This window comes from Acanthopagrus latus, chromosome 6 (assembly GCF_904848185.1).
Source record: "Acanthopagrus latus isolate v.2019 chromosome 6, fAcaLat1.1, whole genome shotgun sequence".
Lineage (NCBI taxonomy): Eukaryota > Metazoa > Chordata > Actinopteri > Spariformes > Sparidae > Acanthopagrus > Acanthopagrus latus.
In genome coordinates, this window is record NC_051044.1 from 21,483,776 (window position 1) to 21,505,858 (window position 22,083).

Here is a 22,083-nt window from a genome sequence, read left to right on the forward strand (position 1 = left end):
TCATCCGGTCCCATATATCCTCTTCCGACTAATGGTTCTTTAGTCCTGCTCCTGCTGCAGCCTGAAAACAAGAGGTAGGACTGCGCACATTGTGAAGTGAAGACAGATCTCGGCTGCGCAAATGATTGAGGATTTGTTATGATACAACAGTCAGCGTTTCCCAATGCCAAACCGCCTTATTGTGTAAAGTGATAGCTTTAATACAATGAATTTCACCCTTAAAAATACAAAGAGTCTTACTGTTGTACTGTTTTTGTTCCATCCCCTATCCAATCTCTTTGTGCCACATGGAAATTATCTTTATTTTAGTATTTAGACTGTGTAGTTTTGGGGAAGGCATTTTTATCAGAAGAAAGCTATATTCGGTGGCTGATTACTTATTAATTGTTTGCTCCCATTACTGAATAAACAAACTGACCTTGAAGGACAACACAATTTCATACTGTTTTACTTTGTTTATGTGTGGGGCGGACCCTGCCATCTTTCTAGTGTTCTGGGACCTTATGTTCCTCTCCAACCAGCTTGTTTATTCACTTGCGGGGGAAAAGAATACATATTTCTTGAGTTTGTATCATTTCCTTATTGATATTATAAATGTTGAAAATCTGAGTTCAAATTTCTCCTCCAAAATGACACAGCTTAAGCTTGGCTGGAAAATAAATCAAAACTGGAACCCGCACTGCACCCAATTCCCGAGACAGATAATGAGTCGACATCAAAAACAGATGATGGCAATAACCAAAAAAAGTGTAATCTGAGACCAGATTATTCCACCTACCCCTCTGACAATTTAAAAAAAAAATGTCTGTACAGGCTCTTCCGTTTATCTGATGTGTATCAGGTATTTTGCACTCTCACAAGCCCTCCATTAATCCCCTGCATTGATCTAACAGTCAGCACAGGGCAGGAGCTGCACAATGTCGCACACTGCTTGTCTGCTTTCTAAGTCCCCTGCCAGCAGTGCCTTGTATCCACGACAAGAAGTTTCACAACAAACATTCCCTAAATATCCCGGTCCATTCCACATTAGACACTGATACATTTTTTTCCCGCTGTGTACAAACAACCCAATAATTGGGACCACACCATAAAACCCAAGCACGCATGTACAAAGTTCAATGTCAACAGTAATGTCCAGTTCCCCCTCCCCACAGCACCTTAGACATGTGTCATAAGCTTGTTAACTGTTGATTCATGTGCAGTAACTAGTAGTAAAGTGTGTGGGTGTTAGGTTCATGCTCATGGAGAGTTGATCCTTGTCCTGTGGCTTGGACCATCTCCAAGTCTGGCACCAGCGCTGGATCAAGCCGTACAGCTAACAGGGATTTACTCGGCTCCACAACACCCATGTCAGACATGTATCCCGGCCCCGGCCATTTTGTGTCCTCAGATGCTCCGACCCTCTACAGTCAGCTGGCCTGCTGTCTGGAAACCAAGAGAGCAGTGGAAATCATAAATCAGAAACACTTGACCTACTAAAACTACGGGAATTAGTATTCGTGACACTGGTGTAGAGACATAAATAACTTGCATAGTAAGAGCGCAAAGTGGCACATGCCTTCAGGACAGACATATTTTGACTGTTTGAGGCTGTTCTAAGGGGCAGTACGGGACATGTAAACATCAGTTAAACACAAGTATTAGTATCAAAACAGTAATGTGGCTGCAGATTTAGAGGAGATTATTATGCAAACAAATGAATGGAATGCAATGTATTTATACTACTATCTTCTTTAAACTACTACTCTCTCTTACTTATCAAATTTGAGCTATTTTGTATTTTAGTGAACAGATTTATTTGTGTTTTTTGTTTTATAGTCATAGAAAATGTTATCGTCTCTGTATTCTATTTTTTACTTATTCTTATTATGTACTCTATTTATATTACTCTTAAAATCTCTCTATAGTGTGACATTTCTAGTCTAGAAGGAGCAACTGCATCGTAACAGTTTACCCCTATCAATAAAAGGGATCAATAAAATATTTCTGATTCTGATAATACCACGAACCACTGATTCGCTGGAGTGACTGAAGGAAATCAGTGAAAATTGTTTGTTTTTTTTTCTGTCAGGGAACAAAAATGTAACTCCAAAGCAATAAAGCACAAATTATAATCTGATTTAACAAGACCATATCCAGGGAAGACACACACACACACACACAAGCACACACTGCTTCATCTCATCAGATAAGATCAGCACGTCAGATAAGACACAAGATGATTTCATCAAGTAAAGACATGAATAAACATCACATGTCAAAAATCTTCCTCGAGGACGATCACAGAAACACCCAGCTGTGCATCGCATGTACCTGCCTCCCTCTAAAACAAGCTGTGCAGCAAGAACGAACACAGTTTGTCTGAGAGCACTCACTGTGTGACGAGCTAACATGAGCAGAGCCCTCAGGTGCACCAACCCACTTAACGCACCTGAGAGCCTCTCTGCGCTGCTTGTGAAAGCATGTGCCGATCGCCTGGCAGATGTCCTTGAGGATACAATCAATCTCTGTGATGTTTCAGTGCAACACAGCTTACATTCATGTTGTGCCTATGAAACCCAGGATATCCTGCCGGAGGGACTACCACCCTGTTCCACTTACGCCTGTCATCATGAGATGCCTCGGGCTGCTGGTCAAAACCCACAAAGACTCACTTCCCCTGAGCTATCTGGACGGTCTGCGGTTTGCACGGAGCAAATACATCAGCTGTGGATACACACATTTGCCCGGTCACATGTGGACACGAAGAGCATACCTGTGAGAGTACTGTTGTTACAGCGCCGCAGGGAGCATGTGCAACTGAACCCCGGACTTGCTGACAGGCAGACCACTGGTGGTGAAGATTGGCACATCCTCCACTAATTCTCGGCACTCGAGTCTATGCCAGTACTCCGTGATCACACATAACTGTGGCGCAGCACAGCCGCCACACTTTCATCAGCTTGAGAATAACACCAAAGACATTGGCATAGTCACTTACTGAGTTTGCACGATAGAACAAAGAGAGTCTTATTGTGTCTGGTTCCAGCAAAATTTCATCTACAAAAGGGTATTTGTAAAACATAGGCACTGCTAGGAATAACACGCTTCTTGTATGACTTCTGAATGCACATACATGGTCATATTTCATTCTAGGTCAAAAGAAGTTGAGTCTGCATACATGGCAGAACAGCTACATCATACATGTTTGTTGATTTCAGCTCAGCCTTCAATAGAAATTCCACCCATTAAACTGGAAAAGTGAACACTGAGCTTGAGTAAAACATTCTGCAACTAGATATCACTCTCACAAACAGACCGCAGACAGTTCAGACTTGCAGTCGCATCTCCTCCACTCAAGTGCTCAGCCCCCCAGGGATGTGTGTTCAGCCCCCTCCTGTTCACACTGTACACGAGTAACTGCACTCCAGAGAACTTTATTGTGAAGCATGTCGATGACACCTCCATCATTACAAACAATGGTGGCAGTTGGTAGGGAAAATTAGGAAAATGGCAGTCTCGCAGAGTGGTGTACAGGGAACGATCTACAGCCTAACCTCAGCTAAACCAAGGAGCAGATCGTTATGGAATTGCTATGGAAGCTACATTCTGCTGCAAGGTACTTGTCACCGTTTACAGAGGAGAAACAGAAAGCGTTCTGACTGGAAACATCACAAACTGGTGTGGTTCTTGCAGGAAAAAGGACAGGATGGCTCACCGGGTGATTTCAACCACGCTGAACCTCATTTGTACCCATCTAACGAGCATCAGTGACACCAATGACGAGAGGTGTCTGCACTGTCCCCCCTGCTGCCCTCTGGCAAAAGATGCAGAAGTATCTGCAGACTTGGAAGCAGGTTCTCTCCCCAAGCTGTGAGACTCCTGAACTAATCTTCAACACTACTACACCATAAAAATAGTAATCTTCTCGTGTAGCGTAAAGGAACTACAACCTACATTTCCTTATACAACCCAGTGTTGTAGAATGATAATTAACCTTGAACCTCAAACCTTAAATACGGTGCCAGGAAAGTAAGTGAAGAAGTTAATTGTGGATGGGGAACAAACAGCCTCGTTCTCATTAACATTCCTTAAATAGAGACAGCCAGCACTTTCAAGTTCCTCTGGCGATACCGAATAATGTTGACTTGCAAAATCAGGACAGCCCCGTAGATCCTCACTACCTTCTACTTGTGTTACACTGAGAGTATCTATAGCAGCTGCATCACTGTGTGGTGTCCAGGCTGCTCCGCCCTGGACTGTAAAGCTGTGCAGCAGGTGATGTAAATAGCAGAGCTTCTCACAGGCAATAAACGACCAACCCTCCGAGACATTTACCACAGGAGACACTTGAGGGAGGCCCGCAGAATCATCCCAGAACATCCCAGGCCACAAACTGCGCCGTCTTTTACCCTCTGGAAAACATTACGAGAGTATTATTTCCAGAGCCGACAGGTTCAGGACATCATCGTCCTAAATGCCAACAGACCGCTAAGTTCATTACCAGATATTACTTGCTTGTATCCTGCCTTTGTCTGTCTTCAGCGCACTGTTTTATACTATTTTAAATGTTTCCGGTTTAGACTGATTGGTAGTGTATAACAAAGTTATGCTTTGTAAGGAAGTATTTCATTTTATTCTATGTAATTTCATTGCTGTCTGGTGCTGGTATGTGATATGCAATTGGATTAAAGTGCACTTTGAAACTTTTTTTATGGTCCTATAAAACAAACAGAAACAGAGCTCTTGATACAATATATAACATTTTGCAAGAGAGTGACAGTTTTTGTTTTAGATGTATTTCCAAGCCCCATGTTTATATTTTTTGTTGTTATTCTTTTTAAACATTTAAGCATAACAGGCATGTATTTTGAGTTATGGTGGGGAGAGCACAAAAAAAGTACATTGCCCATCTAGCAATCCTTCATTTCAGAAATATAGAACTGTACAATCAAAATAATTTTTAAATGACAGACAATCGTGATGGGATTACATCAGAACTTGACGCCTGTCAACACGCTGACATTCCAACCCACGAGCGCTCGTCAGTGACTACTGCATTATTATATGAGTACTCAGTACTCCGGGTTGGACCACACCTATATACAAACATGGCTTTCATGACCAATGCTGTCAGGCTAAACATACAATCAATATATTAATCAGTGTGGTAAAATATTTTTTTCTCATCAAAGCATAACAATTAACCACAATAAATAGTTTTTTTTTATTGAACCTAGAGTGTATTATTATTACTAAAGTAAAATGTTAATGTGTGAGTAGAGGTTTAGTATTTGTCCTGTGCAAGCTTGTGTGTTTTCACTCAAACAAACAGATATCTTTTATATTTTGTTTTGTGGCAACATTGTTGGAATTCCTTTGTCCTTTACTTAAAAGACCAAAGGTTATTTTTCTTTTTATAATTCCTCAGAAGATAACCAGGAGGGGGTGGAAGCTGTTCCTGGACTCCTGGGGCTCTTAGACATCATGAAGTACAAAAATAACAGGTCTTATTGAAAACAGGTATTACAGTGCAACATGAGCCAGTTCTCAAATTTACCGATGCGGTGAGACTGACTTTGGTCTTTCATTCAGAGACAGAATAATCTGAAACCTCATATTGCGTTCCCACTACCTACTGTTTTCATCCAGAGGCTCCCCAGGAGCTGCACTATAGAGCTCTGAGTAAACCAGAAGACAACCCGGTCTATTACAGTCCCTCTAGTTCCATCTTCTGGAAGGATGAGGGACAACACGGCCACTATTTGTCCATTATTGTACGGCGCTATCACACATGGGTCCCCGGGGCTATAACACCTTTACAGTACTTAATCTCACAGTGATGGATTTTTTTCAGAATGTTACAGAGGATGTCATGGCGCTCTGAGTGCCTGTAAAAGAAACTTTGCTGTATGCAGCCGCTGAGCAGTTCCAAGCAACCAGTGTTGGCTGGTAATGATTTCGCTTTGTGATTCTGTGTGTGTGCTACAGTGGTCAAATGTGGTCCCGGAGACACCTTTTGTAGCGGGGACTACCACAGAGGCAGGTTTTGAGTACTTTACCAGCTGTTTATATGTCTGTCCTTCCGTCTGACCGTCTTTTATGCCTCTCTGTGGACAGATTTAGTCAGCCTGATAGCTTAACAACTGTGTGAGATGCAGTCATGCTATTTTAAAGGTGTGTAATTGAGACTAAAATGAAGGCTATTTTGCCAGGTGTAAATATTTATCTCTGTCTGTCTGTGGACATATTTGGTCAGGATCCAGTCATGAAACTTCACAGGTGTTTAGCTGAGATAAAAATGAAGGCCGGGTGTGGTCTTATGACATGACATGGCCACTCTGTTTTTGTTTCTTGGTTGTGTGTAATGCACAAACAAACCAACCAAACCCATTTACACAAATCAGCACAAACAATATTGTACCTGTGTTCACAGAGCAGCTGCACTGGAGCTTCACTTAGAAGCACCTGGGTGGTAATTATTGAAGTCTATCTTATTTACTTTTTCTCGCTGGATATGCTGTACACAGTGCTCTCGTCATTTTTCTGAGATAACAATTTTTTTCTTCTTATGATTGTGAGATCAATTCAAACTAACGAAGGGGTTGTGGTCCAGCATTCACCAAAAGCATGCTGACAATTGGATGTTGCTTCCACGAAATAAACCGTGGTTAAAATGTAGCTGCACCACATTTTTGTCTACAAACTGAGATTAAAATAAGACTGCAGATAATGTAAAACCTTATTATCAATTATGTAACATAAACCTTTATTTTGAAAACAAAGCTTTTATTTTGAAAACAAAGCTTTTATTTTGAGAAACCGCTCTCGGCTAACAAGAAGCTAGCTAGCAGAGCGTGTTATTGAGAGCGATTGACGTGACTGTCAAATCTTCAGTATAGCGTGTTTGATAATACATGACGACAGGCTCGGTTAGACAAAAGAGGTCGACATCCTGCATCTGGAGATGGAGGCGCACGTTTAGGAGAGGCTGCCTGTGATCTCACACTCCGACGCCGCTGTTTGTCACCACAGACAGCGACTTTTCTTAGCCAACCGGAGTAAGCTAGGTTAGCTTTAGTTCGCTAACTAGCAACGGCAGAACAGGGGGTCACTGACTCTTTAAATATAAGGGTTAACCTCCTTTATAACGTAACGTCGCTGTCTGGTAAGACATAACAATTGGCCGTATATGAACAGTATAAATCAAAATTCAGGGATCAACTATGAATACTGTCCTGTGGCCCTTAGTAGCGGAGTTGGTCCCATGGTGTAATGGTTAGCACTCTGGACTTTGAATCCAGCGATCCGAGTTCAAATCTCGGTGGGACCTCATCCTTTTAACCTGTACGCGTTTTAAAAAAGCCTTAAACGAAGTGATTTTGAAGTAGGGCACGAAGGATCTGTAGCCAGTGCGAAGCGTAAATGAAACACGTCACTGTACACGGTGTAGAGCAGCTGTCAGACCATGTAAACCTCATGACTGATAAAATAGCCTTGAGGATGAACATCAAAAATCAAACAAGACTCTGACTTCAATTGGTTAGACATCACCACGAGAAGATTAAATTATACATACAATAATACATTAAGGTGAAAACATTGATAGAAGTTGTTGCTACTGTTTGCATGTAGCATGGGGAATTGGATGAATCACAGTGAGCTTATAGTAAAGATGCCAATATTTATTGAGAAAAATGTGGGCAACATACTAAATAAGGGCCTCATGAAATGGCCAGAACATCTAATTGTGATCATTTTTAAAGATCAATCGGTGATCAGTAGACTTAAAATCCCAATGATGCGATATTTGTTGGGGTCTGGACCAAACAAACATCATTTCTTACATCTTAGTGAGCAAGATTTTTAGGCCGGGATATCTCTGCAGCGCTACAGTACTGGGTTATGATGCTATTTGGTCACACATTTTATGTTTATCAAAAAACTGCAGATCTGGCAGTCAATCACATTGTGATTTTGACAATATCATTCAATTAACTGTGCAGCCCTAATACCAAAGGAGAATTGGGAGAAGACAGGGCAGTGTTGTGTTGCTGGAGGAAGATGTAAATGAAGAGTGGGTGAGTGATGTTGAAAAAGCACTTGAGAACATCAGGATATGAAGGAGAGCTCATCCTAATAGCATGCAGAAAACATGCAGAAACCAGACAGGCAGTGATCACAGAGCGAGTAAGGGCGAGTATGAGAGCTCAGGGACTAATTCCACAACAAGACAGACAAACTGGGTATGCAAGTAAGTGATACAATATTTTAAAACAGATTTTACATGAAACCAGTAAATGATGAAGCACACACACACTTGCATTTGATTAGATTTTTATTACTTAAAGTTTCCTTTTGCATATGACATAAACCATCCTTCTCACCACCTCAGATGGCTAAAATATATTACTTCTTTTACATAAAAATCCATTATGAAAAATAATGATTGTGCTTATGTCATCTAAATACTGTATCAGTTTATAGAAAAACACACAAATACCAAACAACACAAATGAGTTGATAGAAAAAACCAAAAAAAAAACAAACGCTGAAATATCTTTACATGAAAATGAAATCTTTGGCTTGAAGTGAAACTCCCCTCTAAAACATGACTCACTCATCATGTGTTACCATGGATATAAGGACATAAACAGGGCCAAGACTAATCCGTGATATGGAGAGATTTTTTCTGCTGTGGCTCTTTTTAATAATGACATCACCAACATTGCAGACACTTGAAATATCTGCATGAAAAGAACGCCCTTCAGCATCTCACAAAGTAAGGCCTTTGACCATCTGCAGCTACAGAGAAGTGCTCATGTTGCGTCCATGCTCTTTTAAAGTATGTTTGCTAATTTTTCAAGACTTTCAAGACTGACCTCCCTTTTAATGTTGTGTAGCAAGAAGCTACATAACTTTTTGTTAAATCATATATCTTTGTGTGCATTAAAGTGTAGTTGAGCATATTATATCACTACACCTGCAGTTATCACTTTAACAAAAATATACATTAATAGTATATTTATTATGGGAAACAAATACTAATACTTGCTAATTTGTATGTTACCACTGATTTAAAATACAGCAAAAGATGTTTCCTCCTTAGATAAATCAAAATCACATCAAAAATATATAGCCTCTTTCTTTGATTTATGACTTATAACTGACTTTATTGCAACGGACCAGTTGCAATCATGTCATTTGCTGCTTAAAACGTGACTCTGACATTCTTCTTTATTGCTGAACACCTTAAACGATTTGCTTTAGCTTTAACTTGTTCACGTACATCAACTTTGATACAAATAACAGTGCGGTAAATGGACTGCCTCTCACGCAGTTTGTGAGTGTTAACTGTTTGAAAGTGGTTGACAGCTAAAAATAACTTCAGTAACAACAAACAAACAAACAAAATCCCACAAAACTCGTCTTCCAATCTCATTTGGCAAAAGGTTACCAAAGTTAGGTCAGTCTTTGGCTTATTGAACTCTTCCCCTCGAACTGTTTGCTCTGTAAACTGACACATAAACAACACTTTGCCCTAAAGAGCTCCGATCTGCCAGAACCGGGTTCTGTTATAAAAACAGTCGTGCAGCCGAGCACAGTTGTACCACCTGTACAAATGCAAGCAAAAGTGTCGACAGACACACACACACTTCATAAAAAACAAAAGAAAACGTGTCAAAATCATATTAACATCTCCCTCAGATCCCCAGCGGTCCACAGTTTTGTCCTGCTCTCTCATCTGTGTAGCTGTGGTCCCAGCATGACTTTGTTGATAAAGTTGACGATGGCCACAGCTGGCTGCTCGGGGTCCATCTCTGCAAACAGGTGACACACGTTCTCTGTCGCACTGCCCGTCCGCCTCGCCACAAAGCCAAACATCCTGCGGCAAAAAGGACACATGAGAGGTCAGAAGATGCAAGAGCAAATATTTGACACCAAAACAAACTCAAGAAGTCAGAGCAATGATGCGATTAATTGCCATGCGGAGTAGCACATTGTTTCCTGTTGATCATTTCACTAGCATACGAAGTACACACAGTGACACAAGCACTTACTTGCTTGATGTGCTATCAGAATTAGTCCACCTGAAGCATGGGCACACGTATAGAGACACAGGGACAAAACGTAGGAAAAAGACATGAATAACAAAGACATGGAGACTGTTTTATACAGACAAGGCACTGACTAGCATCTAGCTTTGTCTCTCAGAAAAAAAGCAGGCAGGTAAATCACAGACAACTTATATTTATGAAATATAAGTCAATACAGAAAGTATTTTTACAGCAGCAGCAGGAAGCACACAGATATTACTGCCTTTGCTAAAGATGATCGGCAGAAACACGAGAAAGAATCACATATATAAAAGTAGTTTTTCATTAAAATCATACAGTCAGTGTGTGTTTCGATACGTGTCAGTGACCCACCTCTGGTCTTGGGGGTCCAGACTGCTGAAAGTCACACTGCTGATGGGGTAGTGTCTCCTGAAAAACAGCCTGTAAACACAAACAACATTGTGAGTCATTTGGCTTAAAGAATATGATATGGAAAGTTTTCTATCAAATTGGTGCTCATACTATGTCATGCATAAGAGATATAACACAGCAAGAAATATCACTATTTAAGATTAGCAGTCATTTCCATTCCTTTTAAATCTTTCTAAAAAAAAAAAAAAAAAAGGAGGAGGTTTGTTGTTTCTAAGATGAACCTTCTTTTGCTGTCAGTTAGAGTGATGCCCTGAGAGGACACTTTGAAGTGGACCACCGTTGCTGCTGGACGTGGACTCAGAGCCAAAGTACACTTGGTTGCCTTGGAAACAGCCTCGGGGCCCGTCAACGATTCAGTTTCCACAGAGTTCAGGTAGAGCACGTTGCAAGCTTATTTATCAGAGAGAAATAATGGGTTGACATAAACATAGGTTCTTCATGTTCAGTGGTATGAAAATATGAGGCTTGAGCAGCCTCTGCTGGTCAAAAGTAAGAACTTCAGAATATTGCACCGCATGTGATTTAGCCTCTATGGAAGTTCATATGACAAGAGAATCTGCAAGAACATAAGAAGCTAATGTAGTACCTGCTCCCTGTTTGAGGAGGTCGGCGGCTGTACTTGTGTTTGTTGCACTCTGCATCTCCTGAAGCTCCCCAACCAGGTCTGAAACATCATATTCTTCAGTTACATAACAGTAATGTCTACATTATTGAGGACCTAGTCTGTAACTGCTGAAGTAACCTTTGAAGTATTTATTTAATCTCCTGTAATGAATATATTTTATTTGAAAACAAGCATTTTTAATTTAGGAATAAAAATCATGACATCTAAATGACAGTGATCTGACCTTTTTCTGGGATACGAAGGGCACATGGCAGAGATATGGGAGTGATTGAGTGCTGGTACACCAGAGCAGATAAACTCCCTGAGACAGAAGGAGAAAATAGGTAAAACAGATTGTGATTATGTGCAGATCAGAGGGCATTAGGAAAAGAAAATATGGGACTGGGAAGGTAGTAAACAATAAAGCCACTTTGTCGAGGTTTACAGAGTAAGGAGATAAATATCAGTACAAGACTTAAATATGTGAAACATATCGTGGCAGTTGTGTCTCACACATAACTGACCGAAGTAGGACTCGTTCTGACAGCCCTTGATCTTCACGCCCCGTGGCCCCGTCTCGATGAGGAAGTGTCTCACCAGCTGTTCCAGAGGGTCCCCTGGGAGAGGAGAGAGGAGGGTGAAAAGGGAGGAGGGGGAGAGGATCAAAAATAAGGCAGACTGTCTTGCTACAGAGCACATTTTATAACTATGCATGAACAAATAAAAAAAGAGACTAAAAACATGAGACTATGACTACTATACCAAACCATAATATCACTCTTTGATCACGACCATGCCTCATTTGTGTTTTTCATTTCATGCACAAACAGACAAGACAAGAAACAAGAAAAAAGAAACACCCCCACTTAGTATTCTGTTTGGTACCTGTGCCTTAGATTTTGTAACATTATTTCTGCATCCACACTTTCAGTTATTGTTATCAACCAAAACATATACATGGATGTTAATGAGTCATCATTAATCAATCAACCGATTAAGAATGTATTTAGTGACAATCAGAGATTGAAAAAAGATTAAAAATACATACAAATTACATTTAAGTACTTGCTTATCAAATATATGAAAATGAAATACTTGATACGGTTTGTTTATTTTTTTAGATATAAAATATTAATATTAACATTTGATATTCAATTATATTATTACATTTTAGCAATTTAATTACTTCAATAGACTTGGATTTTGTTTGGGAGATTTGTTGAATAGTGAGGGACTTTCACAGTTAAAATGATGTCATTATTTTGTGTATTTGATCTATCATTCAAGTAACGAACATAGAGCACATCAGTAGTTGTAAACGTCTTCTAACGGAAAAAAACATGTTAATGATTATCCAGTAGTGGATTGTTAAGGTAGCTGATTTTCAATCAAAGATAACTGAAAATTTGCCTTCCTAATGTAAATCATTATTATTATGGATTTTGCTTTATTTATCACACCGACATAATGCAAATTGACAAGGAAAATGGAGATCACATAGCAGTTGGCTTAGAAAGGTAGTTGGTCTTCAAGTAGGAAGAACACAGGTGTTACTAATAATATTAACGATGGTCCTGTTCTGTTACAGTGTCACAGTGAGCCAGCATGCACAATACCAGGACCTTGAAACTGAACTGAAGTAGCTAAATGGAATTCATTCACCTTACTTTTCTAATGTTTTAAAAGGCCTATCGATATTAACACATTCATGATGGATACCTTTGCTACCAATGACGTTGGCATTAGGAGGAGGCGTGGCCACCTTGAGGGCCAGGCCGTAGGCCCCCTGGAAAGAGTTGCTGTCTCTGATGAGGAAAGTTCCTGGTCCCTTGTCTTTCAAAACAGCTATGGCTGCAGTGGAGAAGACACATTAAAGAACAGCAATCAGAAATATTGGTTATACATCTAAGGACAGCCAGCTGTTTCTGCTATGATATATTAAAGGTATACTATGCAGGATTTGTTGGTTGTGGTTTGTAAACACACTGGTTAGGGATTCTGGAGGACTGTTTATCGTTTCATTTCTTGGTAATCTAATAAGGATGTTTTGGTGAGACACCAACCCCAAAATTTCTCCAGACAGAATAATTGAAATAATTATATGACTCTATATGTTGTTTTTTTAAGAAAACCCTGCATGGTATACCCATAGGTTTCACTATACTGTAACCCTTAATCATTAATGGCCAAAGAAGATTGGGTTGTTCGGCAATGATGAATACAAAAACTAGATATCCGCTACCATCCTTCATTATAACCCTCACCTTGGTCTCTGGAGATGCCTGGCTTGTACCAGTACTTGGAGCTGTCCTGGACAAACTTGGCATTGACCCTGATGTCTGTCTCCTCCCTACCGCTGTGTTGTGTAGAACCCCGTCTCTGCTCTCCAGCAGAGGGGGAAAAACTAACATGGTGTGTTGGGGAGGGAGCTGAAGTGACCCGGACTAGAGAGTTGTGTCCGTTCAGGGATCCTGGTGTGTTTGAAAGTCGTTTCTTCTCAGGGAGTGGAGGCTGGAAGGCGGGGATGGTGACTGCAGTGTACCCAGTGTATGGTACATGAGGGACATTTAGTAATGGGTAGTAATAGGATGCTAAGGGGAAGGTTGGTGTGTGATATCCGTCGGGCACAGGTGATGGTGGCTTTGTGTCAGCTGAGCTGTCTCTGTCTGGAGTCAGTCTTTGTCCCATTGCTGATGTGGATCGCTGGGGAGAGGACTGGATGTCTGGTGAGCCAACAGGAGAATTTGGTGAAGTGGTGGAAGGGCTCGAACTGAGACTGACAGAAGGGTTCATGGATGCACTCCTGCTGCTGTCAGATTGAGTATCACTAGGGAGAGCAGAGCCATTCAGTTGCACTTGGACTGGAGTGATGATGACGGTAGCGTAGCTTGAAGACTTTAATTGGTTAGAGACCTCTGCACCTCCTGCAATCTTGGCTGCCCCAAGCTTACCATCATGACTCAAACTCTCACTTGATGGCTGTGTGGAGTTTATGGATATGTTTGAACCTTGGGTTTGAGTTTCTCTTGGTACAGGTGTGATAGTTTTGCCACTATTTGTATTGGACTCAGGATGCGTAGAGGATTCTTGGCTTTGAGGAGGGCTATCAGCAGTGACACTAAGGAAAATTGTGGAAAGAAAAAGATAATTGGATACTAATCTGGGTAAATGCAAGGATAAACAGTTATCGAAAAGCAAAGTTTCACCCACCTGTCTTCTGTATGTGTGGGACTGCTGCTACCAATGATTGTGTAGTCATGATCAGAGTCCAGTCCAGGGGTGCTTGACTGGCCATTAGAGTCTGATTTACACTCTGAACCCTGGGAAATGTCATCTGCCACATCAGCCTTTTCCACTTTGAGAAGTGAAATGCAAAAAGGTGAGATGAATGTATAACAAAGAAATTGGAACAAATAAACAACACATAAAGATGCAAACATGTCATTTAGATGTAAACCACTGTAACCAGCATTCACCTTTGAGATGCTCAGTGACCTGCTGATCCCTAGATCCAGATGGGGTCTCGGGCAACCTGCCTCTCCCAGGAGAAGGGCTGCTAGCAGGCAGAGGGGAGGCAGATTCAGAGTGGTACCCTGAGGCGTAACCCCGGCTTTCATGGCTCTCAGCTGGGGATGACTGATAAGGAGAGCAGGGACAGGAATGGCGGGGTTGTGGAGGGGTGTGGTACCCACTGCTGGCTCCATCTCGCACATCCATCAGAGACGGGGGGCTGGGGTAGCCCTGGTGAGGTCCGATGGCATATCTCGGAAGCTCCTGGTTTGGACCCTGATCCAAACTGGAGTGGCAGATGCGGAATGCCGGCATGACTGGTTTACACTGCCACATTTCCGCCTCTCTCGCCACCTCCCATGGGTTTTCACTTTCCCACACCGGAGGCACCTCTCTCGTTCGTTGTACTCCTGCTCCTTGGGACCAATGTGGGTTTTCTGACTGATCGGGAAGCAAAGGGTGGAATGTCCGAACTGAGGCTGATTGGTGCTCACGCCTACTGGAGCAGTCCCGGCAGGAGCAGCCAGAGGATGGTGTTGGAGAGCCAAAGAACATTTCCCTGTAAGGGCTAGAAGGCAGTGACTGGTGGGAGAGATGAGAGGCTGGACTGTGGCTGGAATAATGGAAGAGGTGACAATCTTCCCCAGTGCAGAGTCTGTTTGAGGCGGGGAGGGTGTGGCTGTGTGGGTGGCTGCGTTCAGGGGAAGAATAAGGGTAGCAAGGCCTTAGGAGACAGGGCAGCGGCGGGGGTGGAGGTGGACGTTCCCACGGTAACTCTGGCAAAGGATGGGCACTATGTCTATGACAGAGTTCCATATGAGTTGAATGAGGCGGTGGGGACACAGATTTGGTTGGTAAAGCCGGCAGAGTTTGACTTTTTGGATGTTTTTTGATGCTGCTGCAACAGCCAAGACAGTGACCATTAAGGCAGGGCTCTCGTCCCCTTTCCCACCCACCATCGCCACACTTTGAACCTACTCGACCGCAACACGAATGCTGTCGCCTCAAACCCCCAGGACTCGATGGGTCTCCATCATCTAAAATCGCAGTCTCTCTGTCTCTTTCTTTCCCTCTTGTTTTCTCCTTTGCTCGATCTTCCCCATCTCTTCTCCTTGTTGGAGACTCAGTGTTTTCTCTTTCAGGGCGGTTTATGGACAGAGAGGTGTCTTCCAGTTGATCAGAGGGAACTGAGCAGCGGCTGGAGTCAGAGAGAGGCTGTGGCTGGCTGGGAGTTTGAGGCTTGACTGTTGGGCTGCTAGTGAGGCAACCATTGGGAGATGCTGTTGAAGCCGTCGATCCTGGCCCACGACGTTTCCTCACTTGGGCGTACAGGCTGCCATCCAGAGGGCCCCTCGTGTGAGAGATATCTGTAGAAACAAGAAGGGGGGTTATTTGATGATACGTATATTAATGTAAAACTCACTTTTTACACCAGCATGTGTGTACAATTCTTACTTTCCATGCTGTCTTGGTGGTGCAGGTTGAAGTTCTCATAAGAATCCCACCTGACCACAGGGTCTGATGTGTTGTAGTCTACTTTGATGGAGGCGTCATTCTTGCGGTATTCTCGTCCTTTAAAAGCAGACATTTTACACGGAGCATATGAAAATGTAAAAAGGGAGATAGTGTGTGCACAGAACACATCAAAAGATACAGTGACAGACAAACAGTTGATAATATTCACCTTTCATTTTCTCTGGTCCATTGGAGAAGATAAACTCAACTGTCGCATCTGGAGGAAATCTGTCATCTGCAGAAAGACAAGCACAAAGGCAATGACTAAAATATCCAGGCTGTCTCCAAAACAACAGAGGGACTGTGATGAAAACAGTCAGAAGAAAGTGCGATCTGTGAAGTGGAAACACCAAAATTAATAAATAAAGATACTTGCCTTTAGTCCTCATAAGAGAATCAGAGCAGAACACTTGAGAGAAATGTGTCTGAAATACATCTTCTTTTTACTTGCATACATGAGTGTGAGTAATATTATAAGTACATCGTATGCAAGCGTCAGCATGTAGCACTTAGAGCAACTGTCATGAAACTGCTGCTTAGTGATCCATGTACAAGCATTTCTGTTTTATCTAAACTGACACTGTCATTTAACATTTGTCTCAAAATACACACAAACCCCACAAGGGTCTGGAAAATAAGTGGGTTTTGAATTATACAACATGTAAACTATTTCAAGAATGCAACAGAAATATACTGCAGGAAGTTCCATTTGTTCTTTCATATGTTTGCAGTTTATTACCATTTTAGTGTAGAGCATAAGTACAGTCCGAACAACCTCCCAGTCGTGATGTACCGCTATGGTTTTCTCTATGCATGTCTATCATAAGTATCCTTCGCTCACTACTTACTAGTCCGTGCATTCCCTAAGAAACCATTGAGGCTCTGTTTTTATACCTGTGCATGCCAGGTCCAGCTCAGTCTTGCCAAACCACAGTTGGGCTCCGTGGACGGTGCAAGTGTGGAACTGGACTCTGAACACCACCTCCCTCTCTGCTGCTCGACTCCGCCGATGGTAGCACTTTACCTGCATTGAGCGATGCACAGGAACAAGCATTTCACTCGTGGTGTCTCAAAGTGTTGACATTTTTAGTAGACAAAAATGGCAAAGTAATAAATCCAAATTTAGTGATACTGCTCTGTTTATGTCTTCCGCGCATGTTGCTGCAGTGGCAACTGATTACCCTCTGAGATAAATGAAGCACCTACTTTGTCTCTAAGGGCTCAAAGAGATGTCCAAGACAGCGCAAGAAAAGAACTAAGCGTGCGTGTTCATTGTCTTCAGAGGATTTGTTGTTCAGATGGTTTCAAAATAACAAACACTTTTGAAAGGCAAAGTTACCGAAGTGCATCAAAATCAGGAGGGAAAAACAGCAGTTTAAAACCAACTGAGGTATTGTGGCTATAACAGTATTGTACTGAGTTTTGAAGGGATTCAATTCAAAGTAAGCTTTACGATTAGTGACACACAGACCAAAATAAGCTATTACTCACCATTATGTCCCCCTTTAATAAAAGTGCTGGTTCCATAGTGACACACAGCTTCCTTGCCCTGGAGCTCTGAGGATCACTGGACACACACGCACACACACAATGAAAAAAATAGCCACACCAGCTCAAAACATACATAAAACCAGTCAAAACATGTCTTAGTTGGCTAAAATACTGTTAAACAACTTTAACTTCAACATAAGCACAGACCAGCCTACAGCTAAACACAGACGGAGGCCTGTATAGACAAAATCCGTCAGCTGGACAGGGGAAGGAAAGGCACACAAAGTAGTACAACTTGACAACAAGCCATGTACTTACTAGACGCCTGAAGTGTAGACCAGCTGAAGAGACTGGTAGATTTTCAGGAAAGGGTAGAAACCTATAGATACAGCGGGAAGTTGAGGAGGAAAACAGTAAAGGATGACTAATTATATACTGACAAAGGCTTCATTGTTTTACTGCAAGCTACTGTCCGAGATACACTGGTGTAAAACTGACCTCCTCCTGCCTGGAAGTGCGGTAGTGATGGAATGAGGACCTGGTGGAGGAACAGAGGGCTGCTGTTCATTTTGATGGTACCGGACAGCAAACCACCAAAGTAGTAGATGTACCTAAAGAAGAGAGGTGAGGAAATAATGTGATGAGAGCAGGGGGAAACAGAGGAAATGAGTATATGCAAAGATATACGAGTGTGTCTGACCTGTTCTGAGAGGGCTGTATGGAGGAGGAGACTTTGTCTTCACAGAACTTTCTCATTGCTAGTGTTGTGAGCGCCTGGTCCGCTCTGTGGACACAACCAGAGAGGTGTTAATAAATGCTTTGGTACAGATCTGTGCGAGCAAAAGGCCGGAAGATATAGTGCAGTTGTTTGCGGTGAACAGGTTGAGGCTCGGAGTAAATGAAGCATGCATTGATTGATTTATGCTGAACTTGTCAGATCATGGAATACCTACAATGGATCACACCATCAGCCTTAACTTCAATCTTACTTTTCTATTGTCGTATTTTATTATATAATTCAAAACCCCCACTATTTTGGGTAGATCCTTTTCCACCCCCCTATTTGCCAACGAGTACTCTGGACAGTGACTTTAAGTTGACCACTTAATGCAAGCCTGTCCCTCACAATATTCAGCATAATGTAAATACCCTTATATCAAAGTGCTGGAGGAAACATTCTTACAAAGCGCCATAGTGGATAGTAAATGTACTGTGTTTGGGGTTTAGACTATTGTGAGATGTTATGTTAGACATTTAATTGCCTTTGTAACAATTTTTCGGCATTACCGGGACCAAATGATTAATGATAAAATAATCTGTTGATCATTCCATAGGAAAAGATTATCATTAGTTGCAGTCCTACAGTAGTCACAATGACCAAATGCTCTCTGAAAGACATTTCTTGAGAACACCAAAAATATTCTGAGTAGTTGTTTCTTGATTGAAATGGAGCCTTGTTGGCAAGTGTAAATTAAACAGGGATGATTGATCTTTATGCTGGTATTTTGAGTGCTTAGTTAGACCAATAAGGCAGATTACCCAGCTGATATCTTGCTATAGTGCATGTAGGCTGCAATGATGACTCCCGTCTTCCCTTTGTTTCCCTGTCAGAACACAAATCAAAGTGTCAATATGTTTTCCAGCTGTTTCACATTTTTCATGGCAAAGCCAGCAGACGTGGATTTAGGCTGCACTGACCTTACAGTGGAGAACCACAACATTTTGGGGGTCAGAAGTCAGCCAGGTCTCCATGGCCTTACAAATAGCACAGATCTTGTCCAGGGGAGGGGCGTGGATGTCAGGCCAGCCGTAGTCCTGCACCTGAACCGTAGAGGAGGAAAGATGATTCCAATTCAGGCCTTCAAACGAGTCAAAATCGTTTCATCTTGGAAATGCAAAGCCATCATGTTTGTAGTGCATTCTCAGATGTTACTCTGTAACCAAAGCAGTGTGTGATCTGACATCTTTTTAAGATGTAAATTTGTACCTTTGGGTTGAGTCTGGTGATGTCATGTCTCTTCTCTGACAGATTTAGGAGCTGGAATAGACAGAGACACGTAAGAAAATGTCATAAATCTATTTTTACAACAGTGGAGTAAAACATAAAGCACAAAAGTTTTGCTTGTAAAGGGAGCAGGAGATGGCAGCTAATAGTCCTCATCAGCCACAGATAAGGAGTTAAAGAAATAACCTTTCTGGAGAGTTACACAAATATGCAAATAAAAGCTAATAAAATACTTTAAATAGCTGCCAATTTGACTGCACAATTATATTTTTTCCTATTTAGGAGACAAATTACAAAAGAGGTGTATATTCCGTCAGTTTTGAGTTTCATGACTGACCAAGAACTTGTCCTGATGCTTGGATTTCAGCATGGAGGCCACTTCCTGCAGGTTTCTGCGATACCGCTGCTCCTCCAGGTCAGGCAGAAAGAAGACAGAGATGATCCTCTCCGTGATGTAGGTGAGGTCAAAGTCATAGTGGCACTCCATCACATGCTCCATCACTTGTTCCACAATTTTACTAGCCCTGGACGGAGAGAGAGTTGATTCAGTGCAGCCAAAATAGCCATCAGGAGATTAAGACAGTCAGAGTTAAGTCCCCTCAGTGTTTATTTCACTGAATTTTATTATATCTGTGGATCTACTTAACGTATCAAATATCATTTTCTCTTGACTGATATGTGATTCAGCCTTTTTTCTGTACCTTGGTATGGAGCCTCTCTTCTTCTGTGATGTAGATTTAATGGAGCCGTGCTGAGAAACAGTCAGAAAAGAGTAACTCTACTGCAACCATTACAAGATACAAAAGCAAAACAAGTACATGTGAACACTTACCAGTTCTGGTGTTGAGGTACAGGTGGGAGTCACCTGAAGGAAAATGAGCACATGGTTGATTTGTGCAGCAGTCATGTAACCATAATGCGCGCACACACACACACACACACACACACACACACACACACACACACACACACACACACACACACACACACACACACACACACACACACACACACATATAAGGAATGAACCACCACATGCCAAGTCATGTGTTTGGTTTAACGCTTTTGGTCCTGCTCCAGCAGTGCAGATGAAGGGATGGAAGGATGAGGGGGATGAGGAAGGAGGGATGAAGAGCTGATGGAGAGGACAGTAAGATTCATTCTTACTTTCCCTCTGTCAACTGCAGCAGCTGGTTTGAAGAAGAGGTTGTCAGCAGAGATCAGGCTGTTCCACATGATGGGTTGACACTCACACACACAGACTAACACACACACATCCAAAGACAAACCTATAAGCATCTGCACGCATGACTACAGAAATGTAAAGAACTCGAGGTCATCCTTCTTTCTGTCCGTTGTTTGTGTTTGTGCTGACCAGTCAGTTGAATAAGCAGAAGCGCTCAGTAATGATAAGAGACACTCAGTAAAAATGATTGATTGTGGGGAGTTCCTCGTAAAAGAAGGAGGAGGAAGGAGAGACGGATAACGTTTGCTGGAGGAAGACTCGACATGTGGTGCGCAGTCCTTGTGCGCTGCTAGTGAGCCAACAGTAACCTGCCAAAACCACAAACACACACGTATACACAGAGACAAGAGAAAGAGCGACGCTGAGGTCATTCAGACAGGCTACAGCAACTCCTGTATGAAAAAACTCAAACAGGCTTTTTTCTGTTTATTATGAGGATAAGTGACAAGCTAGTAGATACATACTTGTCAGAGCCATTTGATGGTCTCATTATAATGCAAATTGCACGATTCAAATGAAAAACAGCTAATGTTAAGGACCTGTATCCAACACAACACAAAAGTTCATCAGAGCCCCTTTAACACTCCCTCACAAACAGAAAATGAGGAACAAACGAGCTAAGAAATAGACTCAGACATTCAGTATTGCAATACAACTGTGGGCTCCAACCGTGACAGGTGACACCCTGTCAACTTTTGGCCTATGAACTATCCCATAAGATTGATTGACAGCTGAGCTGCCCTCTGTGGCTGAGTGCCAGCCAGCGCTGACAGGTGTCAGCCAACAGGTTAACAAGTCAAATGGCTGATGATCACAATAATTTACAGCTGAAACAACCTCAGGAAAACCAACAGCAACACTGTGGAAATACACACAAGAAGTTTCAAACTGACACAACAAGCCAAACCGATTTTCTTACTACATTCATTTCCATTTCTCTTAGACTAATATCATATCTGCAGTTCAACAAATATAAATGCGTCTCATTCTCGCTACAATTGTTTGTCAAGCGAGTTTTAGTCCCAACTCCAGAGAAATTTAATTTTACGGATATTTGATCTGCAGTCCCTGACAGTCGAGGTTGATTTGTTTTCGTCTTTGTTCATTAGATGCAGCATAGCTTGGTGTTTTGTAGGCCTATCGTGTCATCATGTTGCCAACAGCAACACAACACTGGACAGACAGCGAAACTGAGGATCATAAATTCATTTTTACCTTTGTGAGGGGCTGTTGCATTATAGTC

The 22,083-nt window shown here is 41.9% G+C and overlaps 1 protein-coding gene, 1 long non-coding RNA gene and 1 other non-coding gene across 6 annotated transcripts in view; 2 read left to right on the forward strand and 1 right to left on the reverse strand.

The window, feature by feature from the left end:
• The first annotated feature begins 6,814 nt into the window (after window positions 1-6,814).
• On the forward strand, window positions 6,815-20,054 carry LOC119021826. Of its 2 annotated transcripts, none has more exons than XR_005075759.1 (4): window positions 6,815-7,147; window positions 7,986-8,060; window positions 10,707-10,842; window positions 19,962-20,054. It is a non-coding gene; the product is annotated as an uncharacterized LOC119021826 (long non-coding RNA). The 2 variants fall into 2 exon arrangements; XR_005075758.1 differs by lacking the exon at window positions 19,962-20,054 and adding an exon at window positions 11,621-11,741.
• On the forward strand, window positions 7,241-7,312 carry trnaq-uug. The gene has a single exon. It is a non-coding gene; the product is annotated as a tRNA-Gln (tRNA).
• LOC119021825 (tensin-2-like) overlaps window positions 8,310-22,083 on the reverse strand; it is a 30,666-nt gene continuing 16,892 nt past the window's right edge. For 2 of the 3 annotated variants that reach the window (XM_037102342.1, XM_037102344.1), the window contains 24 exons: window positions 20,427-20,459; window positions 20,296-20,345; window positions 19,932-20,118; window positions 19,577-19,627; window positions 19,288-19,410; window positions 19,129-19,193; window positions 18,290-18,373; window positions 18,088-18,200; window positions 17,908-17,968; window positions 17,590-17,665; window positions 16,993-17,122; window positions 16,268-16,333; window positions 16,039-16,155; window positions 14,550-15,950; window positions 14,284-14,428; window positions 13,338-14,191; window positions 12,793-12,924; window positions 11,598-11,690; window positions 11,318-11,395; window positions 11,056-11,133; window positions 10,691-10,859; window positions 10,410-10,478; window positions 10,041-10,070; window positions 8,310-9,865 (listed from right to left, as the gene is read on the reverse strand). In XM_037102342.1, coding sequence (XP_036958237.1) covers window positions 9,721-9,865; window positions 10,041-10,070; window positions 10,410-10,478; window positions 10,691-10,859; window positions 11,056-11,133; window positions 11,318-11,395; window positions 11,598-11,690; window positions 12,793-12,924; window positions 13,338-14,191; window positions 14,284-14,428; window positions 14,550-15,950; window positions 16,039-16,155; window positions 16,268-16,333; window positions 16,993-17,122; window positions 17,590-17,665; window positions 17,908-17,968; window positions 18,088-18,200; window positions 18,290-18,373; window positions 19,129-19,193; window positions 19,288-19,410; window positions 19,577-19,627; window positions 19,932-20,118; window positions 20,296-20,345; window positions 20,427-20,459 — 4,350 coding nt within the window. In that variant the 3' untranslated portion in view covers window positions 8,310-9,720. The remainder of the gene's footprint in view (window positions 9,866-10,040; window positions 10,071-10,409; window positions 10,479-10,690; window positions 10,860-11,055; window positions 11,134-11,317; window positions 11,396-11,597; window positions 11,691-12,792; window positions 12,925-13,337; window positions 14,192-14,283; window positions 14,429-14,549; window positions 15,951-16,038; window positions 16,156-16,267; window positions 16,334-16,992; window positions 17,123-17,589; window positions 17,666-17,907; window positions 17,969-18,087; window positions 18,201-18,289; window positions 18,374-19,128; window positions 19,194-19,287; window positions 19,411-19,576; window positions 19,628-19,931; window positions 20,119-20,295; window positions 20,346-20,426; window positions 20,460-22,083) is intronic. The other variant, XM_037102343.1, reaches the window with a different exon arrangement.